Consider the following 13,102-nt stretch of genomic DNA (forward strand, 5'->3'; position numbering starts at 1 on the left):
CTCTCTCTCCTCTCTCTCTCTCTCTCCCACCCTCTCTCTCTCTCCCACCCTCTCTCTCTCTCCCACCCTCTCTCTCTCTCCCACCCTCTCTCTCTCTCCCACCCTCTCTCTCTCTCCCACCCTCTCTCTCTCTCCACCCTCTCTCTCTCTCCCACCCTCTCTCTCTCTCTCCCACCCTCTCTCTCTCTCTCCCACCCTCTCTCTCTCTCCCACCCTCTCTCTCCCTCCCACCCTCTCTCTCTCTCCCACTCTCCCTCTCTCTCTCTCTCTCTCTCTCCCTCCCTCTCTCTCTCTCCCACCCTCTCTCTCTCTCCCACCCTCTCTCTCTCTCCCACCCTCTCTCTCTCTCCCACCCTCTCTCTCTCTCCCCACCCTCTCTCTCTCTCCCCACCCTCTCTCTCTCTCCCACCCTCTCTCTCTCTCCCACCCTCTCTCTCTCTCCCACCCTCTCTCTCTCCCACCCTCTCTCTCTCTCTCCACCCTCTCTCTCTCTCCCACCCTCTCTCTCTCTCCCACCCTCTCTCTCTCTCCCACCCTCTCTCTCTCTCTCGCAACCTCTCTCTCTCTCCCACCCTCTCTCTCTCTCGCACCCTCTCTCGCACCCTCTCTCTCTCTCTCTCTCTCTCTCTCTCTCTCTCTCTCTCTCTCTCTCTCTCTCTCTCTCTCTCTCTCTCTCTCTCTCTCTCTCTCTCTCTCTCTCTCTCTCTCTCTCTCTCTCTCCCACCCCTCTCTTTCTCCCCCCGCCTCTCTTCGTATTCCTGTCAGCGAAGTGATACATGGTATTTCTCGGTAATGTAATGAATAAAAAAAGCAATTGGATGAACACAACCACGAAACCAATATTACTGTGGAATATTATTGAGTGCTCTCCTCTTACAAATATCAATATTTGTTTATTTTTCAGATACCAAGCCAAAACAAACTTTGTTTAAGGATGAAGTCATTTTGGAAATCTGCACCAGGATTGCTGAGCTTCAGCCCACAACTCATTATTTGTGCGAATTGGTCTTGGTTTGGGAATTCAAAGGTTTTTGGGAACACAAACGTCTCTCCAGGGATCATAGTTCTTGAATGTGAACAAGAAACTGTACCCTGGGGTGCTTTTCCATTGACATACCTGTTCATTTTAGCAATCTGTTGTTATGGATTTGCCTCCAAAGCTCAGAAACAGTGTTTATCCTTCAACGAACCGAAGTTCATCAAATTCAGCATTATTTTGTACTTTCTGTTGTGTGTGGCATTTGTCCCTGCGTATAACAGCACACGAGGAACGTTCCAAAATGTTACTGAGATCTTTGCCATTCTTGTGATGAGTTTTGGATTTTGGGGATGCATATTTGTCCCAAAGTGTTACCTTTTACTCACTGGAAGGATGAATGATCGTCGTGCATCAAACAAAGTGTCCTAATGAAACAATAAAAAATGTATGCATGTATTATGTCATCAAAATACCTAATGATGGAATTTCAATGTTATCGAGTATTATTCATCAAGTATTCTCTCTGGACAACAGTATGAACATTGTCAGTGAATACGGTGCATGTGGTTGAGGTTCCTTCAGTGCTGGTACGGTGAAGTGTGGTGATGTTTTGCATTGTGAATTTTGGCATTTGGTAATCATATTGTTTGCAGTGACGAAAGTGGTTGCGTTGTTATGTGGTCGTAGGTTGAGGGGGCCCACATGGTGGGTTTGGAGATGAAGCCATGCCCTAAAGAATGGAAGAGCAGAGCCACATCTAATGTACTCATCTTCAGATGGCATTCTTCTTATTTGAGAATGAAGCCGGACAAACAGTGGCAGCAACACCGAAGGGTACTTGAATATGCTACAGAGAAGACCAAGACTTTGTTTCAGCATAAGTCAATTTGGAAATCTGCACCAGGATTGCTTATCTTTAGCCTCCAATTCATTTATTATACAAATTGGTCTTGGTTTTGGAATGCAAAGGTTTTTATCAACATAAATTTGTCTCTACATATAACAGCATTTTTCTTACATTTGTCACTGCAAATAACTGCTTTCCCTGCAATACGAAGTACTTTTCAGCACTTTTCAGTTTTTGTATGGACTGGATTCTGGGGAGGATGTCGGAGACATTAAGCTGCGGTGCACCGTTTGTGAATGTCAAGATCTCTGACCTTGATTTCGCAGACGGTGTAGTCATCTTTGCAGAGATTCTAGATATCCTTGAAGGGGCCCTCGAGGTGAAGAATGTGAAGTCGGTGCCACTGGGATTATGGATTTCCTGGGTCAAAACTAAGATCAAGGCTTTCAATGACATATTGGATGCTGGTATCCTGTCTGTACCTGTTTGTGGCGAGGATGTTGAGGTCGCAAAAAGATTCACTGACCTTGGCAGTGACATTTATGTCTCTACTGGCATTGAGACAGAGGTCAATCGACGTCTGGGTCTGGCCTGGGGAGTCATGGATTCACTGTATCATGGGATGTGGCATTGCCGTTACCTGTGTAGGAGGACGAAAGTCAGAGTCTTCGGGTCCTTGGAGCTTCCAGTCTTGCTCTATGGATGTGAGACTTGGACTCTGACGAGGAATCTGAGATGGTGACTTAATTCGTTTGGTAACAGGTCTCTTTGGAGAATTATTGGCGATCGCTGGTCGGACTTTGTGTCCAACGAGCGGTTGCTGAGAAAGACTGAAATGACATTTGTTACCTGCATAGTCTCTGAGTGTCATCTGCGGTTAAGTGTGGCTGGTTTTCCTCATGCTGATCCTGCTTTCTAGATTCTCTCAGCGATGGGGCCTGGTGAATGGAAGAGGCCTATGGACAGACCACATGCCTCGTGGTTGCAGCAGGTTGATCAGCATCGTAAGGAAATGGGGATTGGCCAGGCATCTGCCTGGGGGATGGAGTGCAAAATATGATGCCGAGATATGCTGCAGCAGCCTCTATCGCCCCCATGGAGGCTTTGTCATCATGGAGTAAGAGTGAATTGTACGATCCCGAGACCTATGCGCGCGACTCGTTGCATCCCCGTGGAGAGTCTGGGATAGCCACAAATTATGCTCTCCGCACTGCTCTGGCACATGCTCCCATACCTGATCTTACCTGAAATATCTCTCCAGGCATCAGAGTTCTTGAATGTGAAGAAGACATTGTACCCTTGGCTGCTTTTGCAATGACATACCTGTTCAAGTTAGCAATCTTTTGTTGAGGTTTTGCCTCCAAATCTCAGAAGTGTCTTCTATTTCAGCTGCAATGCATATTCTTCCTGCACTGAGAAGGAAGCATGACATCATGATGATTTCAGTCATCTTTTAGCAAGAATGTGCACCATCAGTGACATCAACTAACGCGTGTGCACGCATGCATGCTGGCACACACACACACACACACACACACACACACACACACACACACACACACACACACACACACAAACACACAGACACAAACACACATAAAACACACACAAACACACACACAAACACACAAACACACACACACACACACACAAACACACACACACAAACACACATAAAACACACACAAACACACACACACACACACACAGACACACAGACAAACACAAACACAAACACACACACACACACACACACACACACACACACACACACACACACACGAAGACACACAGACACAACCAACTTGTTACCCTCACCAAAGGATTTAGAGAGGGTGTTGCACTTGGGTCCGTTTGTTTGTTTGTCTGTCTGTCTTTGTTTGTTTGTCCGCACAGAACATTCGTGTTTTTCTCTGCAACCGCTTGTCGGATTGAGAAGAAATTTTCACCATTGATGCGACGACTCATGTCGCACGTTATAATGATAATCATGCCGTCATAGGTCACGTGGTATAGCAACCATATTTCAAAAATATAAAAAAATTAGATCTCTTTATCTGAAACAGCACCAAGGATAAAATTGAAACTTGGCACATTGCAAGTCCTCCTAATGGAGAATTAGTGTGATTTTTATGATATCATAGGTTCCCTCGTTATGACGTCATATTGCAGATGTGGAACGCCACATTCAATCAGTATGGAAATTTTTGAAGGTCATCTCGGGATAAAATGGTCCAAAGAAAAAATAATAATGACGTCATCGGCCACATGATTATGCAGCCTTATTGTTAAAAAGAAATCTTCAAAAATCTTCTTCTCTGAAGTCGCTGAACAGATTTCGGTGAAACTTTACAAGTGTGATTGCCTGTCTATGAGGAACAAAAGGTTCACAAATACAATGCCATTCGTAACAAGGTTTGGTAGCCATAATGGATTTCCCCTAAAACCTATAAAACTGCAACACGCAAAATAAGTCCTGGTGAGGGTTTGCATTTTTCTTGTTGCACTTGTAAAATTAGTCTTCCCACAAAGCAACACTCTTATTCCTCTTTTCTTCCATTTGTGGACCACCCTTCTCAAGCAGACTTATTCACACTCTTCACTCCAGGTTGGATTGAAGGAGATGTTTGTTGCACTTCCCGCTCATGTCATCCATCAACGTCTTCAAGTTCTCCATGGTACAATGCCTCACATAATTTGAATCCGTTGGAGGTTTGCAGCTAAAAAGCAGCTTCATTGTCTTAGTAAACTAACATTGGCACAAAATCATGACAATATTTTCAGTTTTCACCATCCAGGAAGGTTAAAGGTCAGAAAATTCAGTTTCCAAAATGCTTGTCCCCTGGCTAACGTACAGGGTCGTCCAAAATGAAGTACTTTATAAAGGATTGAATTCTTCTTCCTCCTGCCATAAAATCTAAGAGATTATACCACATATGGGTTTTGTGTCCTGAGAAGCTCGGCGCAAAGCGAGAAGGAACTGTGAACCAGACCAGTATATTTATCGCCAAGCCCAGTCCCCTGTGCAACATAATTGTTTTTGTGCCCTTTACGAACCACGATTTGGCCGAAAGTTGCAAAGTAATGCATTGGCCGCTGGGAATGCTGGGAAAAAATGGCGTGAATATTGACGCTTCTCCATAATTTTCTAGCTCACCGTGCCTCACCCCGACGTCTGAGTGAGTCGAAACCTGTACGTTCGGCGAGAGGGTTATCAGCCTACGACCTCAGTCATTTTGGGATACCTCAGTGCTTCCCCGGTGGCTCTAGAACCTGCCAAAGACGGCACTCGGTGTGAATCTCGCACTTTGAAATAACATTTGAAAGTCACGGTGCTCTGTGCGGTTGTACGGCACTCAGCACAGTTCATACAAAGCGCTGTTCACACAAAACCATCACGGTGGCTCCAGATCCTGACAAAGAAGGCACCTGGTTCGAATGACCCACATTCAAATTCGCATTTCACACTCGCGGCACTCGGTGCTGTTTGCAACCGTGTGGAGCTGCTCACATGGAACGATCAACATGGCTGTGTGGACATGGTCACATGGAGCGATGACATATATACGACATAATTCGGGGGCTATCACGGACTCGCCACGGGGACGCAACGAGTCACTCACGTAGGTCTCGGGATGGTACACGTCACACATCCTGCATGTTGATAAAGCGTCCATGGGTGCGATAGAGGCTGCTGCAACATCTCGGCACCATATTTTGCACTCGTGAATTATGGAGCGAGGATGAGGGTGGACAAACATTCCCTCTCTCCCATGCTATGACCAATGTTCAGGACTTTGCCGCATAAGAGACAACAACCTCGATCACATGGCACACCTTGTTGAACGGAGCACCCTCCCATGATCACAGCACACAACACATTTCACATCTCTTAAGCCTGCATTTGCCTCCCCCAGTTCAATGGGAAGACAAAGGCAGGCTGTAAATGTGGCACCATCATACACATAAAAGGCGCGAGCGCATCATGTGACGATTTCTCGAGCACTCAAAGTACACGAACCTCATGACGCACATGTGACCACCAGCCACTCATCCCTAATAAATCACATTCTCACCATAACACGCGCATCGGCGACTAACCCCTCTTGTTCTCCGTGCATTCTTGCACACGTCCATTATTCTTGCAAGTTTGTTCCATTTTGTTACCGAAGCCACTGGTGTTATCATGGTCACTAATCCCTGTAACCACGTTCCTCCGCTATTAACCAGGCCCCAGCGTAATAAACATGCACCCAGCATCAGAATCATGTACCCACTTGATGTGCTTCATCTTTTCTAGATGACAGCTGCCATACTGCCATGCCATATTAATTTTTTTTTCAGCGAAGAGCGGAAATAGGATGCTGGGAAGAAATTAGAAAGTACAATATTTGGGAAGGAAAAGCTGAAAGAGAAAAACAACTTGAAGAGACAAATAGTTTTTTACAGCAGCTCTATGAGGAGTAGGCCTTGAACATGTAAATTTATCTGACAACAAAGCACAACAAGATACGATTTATCACAGGAAATTGGACGAAAGCACAAATGGTAACGAAGAAGTAATGCAAGAACGAGGATATAACAGAAAAACACGATGGATCTGCTTTGGAAAATTTAGTCAAGATTGAGGTGGATGCAGCAGCTGCCGATTCAACTGAACGTGCAAAAATTTCCAAAGATGAGTAAGAGGGTTCTGCAAGAAGTCCCTTCAATTTTGTAAGAGTGATGGACATGCTGAGTGACAAGATCATAGATAGAGAACTGGAGCTCCTGTTCACAGATGACGTTTAGTCATAACTCACAGTCAAAGAAAGGGTTGCAGAGAAGAGTTCTGTCATGTCACGATAGTTTAGAGAAGCAGCCCTTGAAGGTTAATGCGACAAAGACAGAGGCAATAGTGTGTGGTAAGACTTATGTAGAGAGGATCAAGAGTGCAGATATAAAGGGTGGAAAGCTGACAAAAGTGGACATATTCAAACACCTTGGGCCAACACCAAAGGAAGGGGGAGTTTGTGAAGCAGTAATCCAGGATAAAGTGAAGGCAGCATGGCTAAAATAGAAGGATACCAGTGGAATCATCTGTAATAGAAGGATACCGACAAAAATTGAAAGTTAAACTTTATAATGTCTTGATTAGACCGGTTATAATATATGGTGCAGAAATATATGGTTTAACAAAAAGGGAAGAGGAGTTTTTGGAGAGGAAAGAGATGAGAATGCTTTTGTGGATTCTCAGAGTATCACAGAGAGAGAGAGAGAGAGAAAGAGAGAGAGAGAGAGAGAGAGAGAGAGAGAGAGAGAGAGAGAGAGAGAGAGAGAGAGACAGAGAGAGAGAGAGAGAGAGAGAGAGAGAGAGAGAGAGAGAGGTTGAATAATGAGGAGATATGCAAGATAGATGGAGTTGGAAGTATCACAGAAAGGATTAGAGAGTCAAGATAGAGGTGGTTGTTGGTGGGTGATCTCACTGTGAAGGAGGAACACTGTCACTGTTTACCAGGAATCCACGCAACGCTCAAGTCTGTGGTTGACCGGTGCCCCGAGGGAAATACCCTTCTCGTCTTGGGGGATTTCAATGCATCGACTGCAACTGAAATGGATGGTCATGAGACATGTGTTGGCAAACATGGGTCTGGAACTGTGAACCAGAACAGCACAAATTTCCTTGCCTTTGCAAGAAGTTGTGGACTGAGGGTAGCTGATTCATGGTTTCAGTATCAACAGGCTCATCGCTGGAGTTGGCATTCCAATGCTGGTGGTGTGGCAAAGGAGATTGCCCATATAATCGTTGATGGGTGCTGGTGGATGGTGGATCATTCACAACTGCAGGGTCTGCCAGAGTACTCAGTTCTTCAAAACCAACCACAGACTTCCTGTTGCAACTCTGAAATTGAAGCGTAAATCTGGGAGAGTGGTGCCATTCCAACCTCAGCTGGATGTTGGCAAGCTTAGGAATGGGACCATATATGAGGATTTTGCCAACATGATGAGTGGGGATTTGGTTGGTTTGGGTGCTTTACGGAATCTTGAAGAGTTGTGAGTGCCTTCACGACTACCATCCTTGATGTTGCCCGTGGATGTTTTGGAACCTACCGTCAGGCGAAGAAGAACTGTAGCTCTCAAGGGACACTGGAGAACGTTGACCAGAGTCACAGGGCCAGGCTTATCGGCAGAGCTGAGCTGTTCAGGGATTGAGGCGTAAACTGTATGTGTGCTGAGAGTGGATAAGGAGGCCTAAGTGTGAGGGATCTGTGAAAGGGTTGACTATTACCTGTGGTCAAGTGATTCTCCTGCTTACAGAGGAATATGTGCATTGTGGTCCACCAAAACTGTCCCTCAGTGTACTGCACTGAGAGCGGAGCGTGTTGGGCATGACAGTTGAATCCAAAGTGAAGGCCAGCTGGGCCAGTTATTTGAGCGGCTGTACCAGGCTGTCCGACCAGCTGTTGAGTTGGACGTCAGTGGTGTAAGTATCTCCATTGCTGACCTTCCAATCAACTGTGAACGACGTTTGTTTGTGGAAGCACAGGCTGCAGTGAAGCAGTTGAAAGAGTTAAAGCTCCCGGCATCTGTGGCATCAATGCTGAACTACTCAAAGCTGGTGGAAATGCTGTATTCATGTCATTGCATGCAATTCTGTGCTCTGCCTGGAACACAGGCATCACCTCAACTGACTGGAAGAGGGGCGTTCTTGTTCCTCTCTTGAAATGGAAGGGTGTTTACCAGGATTGCAAAGCTACCCAGGGGTCACAATTCTCTTAGTGCCGGGCAAGGTCTTTGCTCAGAAAATTCCTCATAAGGTTTGACACCATCTGCTTGAGCACCAGCACCCATAGCAGTCAGGCTTTACACCATAGTAGGGGAATTTTGTTGGTTCTGGGACGACTCCAGTTCCTCCTTGACTTTAATGCTACCTCAGGGAAAAACTATTTGACCCTTTCAAAGAAAAGAAGCGAATTTTTTCTCACGAAACCTATCTCTTGTGGCACCAATTTCTCCTTGTTCTCCCCCACCTCAAACACTCATATTGCACCATCTTATCCATTAAATTGTTTCTTGGACAAAGCTCTTCCATGAGCCTCAAATATGCATCAATTTTCTTTTTTTAACCTCCACGATATTATTTACCCCAACCCCCACCCCTGACCACCCACCGTCCCCCCACTTTCCCTTACCCATTTGAACAGATTCCTTCCTTTTATATCCCTACCTATAGATAATAACTCCTGAAATACAATCCTTGGCACTTACTTGTGTATTTGGCAATTCTGCCAAAAAAAAAGACTTCTAAAACCATGTTAGTCAAGTGATGCTATGGATTGTGGTGCATCAGCTGACACTGAATTAGGCAGTGGTGGTTCTGTTGTTTTTTTGGTTTTTTTCCAGACTGCAACTGAGCCGGTTTGCCAACTTTGTGTTTGTAGTTATCATCCCAGCTTCATCAGAAAGTTATTGTTGAGATATTCTGGGGCTGATGACATTTTGGTTGGAAAACATGTGTGTAAACCCAGAAGAGGTACTAGGTTTGCTTACCTTCCCTCCCCATTCTCAATTCTATTTAAACCGTCGAGGTCAAGGTTTTGCAAACCATCATCGACTCATTATATCTGCTGTGATGTTGCTTTTCGAAAAAATTCCAACCGAGAGGTAAATCGACATGCTTGCTCTGGTCCTCCTGCAATACTGGTCTGTTAGTCATTGTACCACAAATTTATTAACTATTATTTTCCCTCCTAGCTTTGACTCGGCAAAAAAAGATTCCAGTCTCTCCAATGACATTTTAGATGAGTTTTGGATTGAGGATGACTCGCTTTCGTGGGACGATTATGGCTTTGAATCAAAATGTGAGGTAAAGTTTCATTTATTTATCATGCTATACAAACAGCTCTGTTGTATGAAGATTAAGTAATGTCTATCCATATTTTCACATCAAAACATTGCAGAATTCCTGAACGAAAATGATGTTCTTCGTGAAATTCGGAGTGAGTTCATACATTTGGTTGAAGACATTTTGAATTACGCTAACGCTGGTGAAACTAGATACAATCTGCTTGTTTCGATCCCACTCCAAGAATTACTATCCAACAGCCAACAGGCTGAACTTTGGCCTGTGGCCAGAATTTCCCTCCCACCAATGTTGGCAACCCAACAACATTTCACAGTATCCAATGTGTAAGCCTGCTGGAATTATTTGGTTATACTGAAAGCTGTCGTACTTTCATGATATATTTCACAATAATTATTTTCCTTTTTCATCAAAGCATGATTGAAAAGTCAAACTCTATCATGGATGACTCGCTTTTGTGAGACGATTATGAATTTGAATCAAAACGTGATATTCTTTACACTGATGTATATTTCAAACTGAATCGAGTGAATTCAGCCATCAATCATCTCGAGGTAAAGTTTCATTTATTTTGAAATGTAATGCTATACAAACAACTCTGTTCTATGAAGATGAATAACGTATGTCCTCATTTTTACAGGATGCCCTTTCAGAATTCATGAACAAAAATGATGTTCTTTGTGAAACTCGGAGTGAGCTCATGAATTTGTTTGAGGACTTTTGATTGACTTTGACACAGAAACTGACATGTTTTCCCCATTCATGTCCGAGTTTTTGGTGCCACTCAAAGAACTGCCATCTGACAGGTGCGACCTATTTAATTTAATTAGTTATAGCCAAAACTATTATGTGGTGGGGGCTATTAAATAATGAATATTAATATTTCGATTAATATTAATCATGGTTTTGGTAAGAATTCTGTTCGTAATAGCAATTTGTGTGTATTTCCAGCTCGAGAAAGACATTAAAACAGGCTTCAGATTGCACTGCGGTTAAAGATTCCCTCCCCCGAGCCTATGACGGGTGAGTGATTTGTCTATAAGTATACATATATATGCGCAATTAATTGGTTATACTGCTTGATTTACCATTGCACATAAAATTAATCAAATATTATTCCTTCCTCGTTTTGACTCAGGGATTGAAGAAATGGTTCATCTCAACTTTATAGAATGCTGTAAAAAAAAAACTTCAGAATAACCCATTCACACCTCTGACTCAATTTCGAGTTTGGTAAACGTCAACTTTGATATGTTGCTCAAGCAGTTATGGAAACAGTAAGAGTTTTGTCAAATTAAATCAGAGTTCCAAGAGTTTTGTACACAATCCAACCAAGAAATATGACATCTTACCCATTTATGTGCTCTGTTTGCAGAAATAAGATGAATTTGACACTTGATACAACATTCAATTGTACATGTGAGCAAGTTTGTCCTGGGGCAACTTTTTCACTCAATGTGCTTAACCTCACACCTGTGCCAGGAGAAAGAATGTTTAAAAACTCACTTAACTGGATTCCATCGTTTGAGAAAAGCAGTCAACCATTTGACAACACAACTTCTTCACTCACATCAACAAAAGCTCTTTGTGATCTCTATTCTTTCCAAACCTGTGAACTAAGCTCCCCCTGGAGGACACTCAATCAGCACACACTTCCACAATATTTGAAGCTGCTAATGTGGTCAGAATTTTAAAATGTAGATGCATTATATACATATATTTTATAAAGTGAGTATACCCATACAATAGATATGAATGGTAAGATGCCATTCGTAAGTGGGAATACATTCAATTGCGGTAAAGTGATGGGAAGGGATTTGTTTGTGCAGGCGTTTGTATGTGCAGTAATGTGTTGATTCAGTGTGTGCATGATGTGGGTTGATTTTAATTACCATTTACTAAATTGGAAAAAAATATATATATAATATAATTGGGGAAAGTGCGCCCCCACCTCATCCCACCCCTTCCCCTCCGTGTGTGTGTGTGTGTGTGTGTGTGTGTGTGTGTGTGTGTGTGTGTGTGTGTGTGTGTGTGTGTGTGTGTGTGTGGTGGGATGAGGTTGGGGGTGCACTGGAGGAGTGGGGGATAAATGGGGTGTGATGTGCGTGTGATGTTTGGGTGTGGAATGTTGGTGGATCAAAGGGATGGAGTGAATTTTATTTTTTATTTAGTTTTTATTTTTCAATCCTTTAATTTTTGCAATTGTTTAATGTTTTTTTCATTATTTCAACTTCTTTTTTTTCAATTATGCAATTTTTTCTTATTTCTCATCTTTGTCTTTAGGGGTGGCGTGAGGGTGGGATGCACTAGAAGGTAGGGGAATAAATGTGGTGTGATGTGTGTGTTGAGTGTGGGTGGAGACAACAAAGGGATGGAGTAATTTTTAAAATAAATTAGTCTTTATTTTTTTTTCAGCTATTTTATTTTTGCAAATGTTTAATTTTTACAATTATTATGACTTTTTTTTCAATTATTCAATTGTTTTTTATTTATCATCTTTGTCTTTTGTAATTCCTGTGAATAAAATGATCCCAAGATTTGTTCTCCCTTTAAATCATACAATTTATACCGTATGTCCAAGGAACTGTGTCTGAAACATCAAGTATTTTTTAAAGTTCATTCGTCCACCTTTTGTATCACCTTTCTCAAAGTGTGATTTCCAGCGATATATTCTTACAATATCACCAACTTTAAACTTTGGTTTTCTGTGATTAATCTCCCATTCATGTTGTAATTTTGTTGATGTTTCTGTCTTTTGTTTTGGAATGAACTGTATTATTGTAATTACCTACAATGTCCTGAATTAAAGATACACATTGTTGAGAACAGAGTTCAGAATTTTTTTGGACAATCTCTCTTTCAAAGTGTGATTAAAGCACTCGATGATGACAGAATTAAAAGGTGCTATACCATGTGATATCGTTACCTTTAAGGAAATTCTTAAATGTTGTGTTACAGAACTCTGTTCCCTCATCAGTCCATAATTTTTTTTTCCATTTGCTTTCATTAAATATATGTTGGAATGCGATCACAAGAGTGGTGCCTCTTTTATTTTTAAAAGGAACTACCCATGCATATCTTGACCTTAAATCAATAATGGTTAATGCATACCTGTATCCTTTGTCGTTTTTCAGTTCAATTAAATTGGCGGGCCATATGTAATCAAATGCTTTGGAATGGACCTTTCACCTTTTGATATATATATATATATATATATATATATATATATATATATATATATATATATATATATATATATATATATATATATATATATATATATATATATATATATATATATATATATATATATATATATATATATATATATATATATATATATACACATAATGTCACGGCTCGTATAAGAGCAAACACACAACATATAACGAGGGAAGCAAGAGAAAAGAGGGATGGGAGAGGGAAGCACAAA

General features: G+C 42.2%; 1 protein-coding gene across 1 annotated transcript in view; it reads left to right on the top strand.

Annotated features, from left to right (window-relative positions):
• The window catches only part of LOC147035768 (extracellular calcium-sensing receptor-like), a 100,314-nt gene extending 97,428 nt beyond the window's left edge, over positions 1–2,886 (top strand). Inside the window, exon 17 of the mRNA XM_085869402.1 lies at positions 2,746–2,886. Coding sequence (XP_085725528.1) covers positions 2,746–2,886 — 141 coding nt within the window. The remainder of the gene's footprint in view (positions 1–2,745) is intronic.
• The last annotated feature ends 10,216 nt before the right edge of the window (positions 2,887–13,102 follow it).

The sequence above is a fragment of the Eptatretus burgeri genome, chromosome 1 (genome assembly GCF_056783735.1).
Source record: "Eptatretus burgeri isolate ZD-2024b chromosome 1, Ebu_testis_v1, whole genome shotgun sequence".
Classification (NCBI taxonomy): Eukaryota; Metazoa; Chordata; class Myxini; order Myxiniformes; family Myxinidae; genus Eptatretus; species Eptatretus burgeri.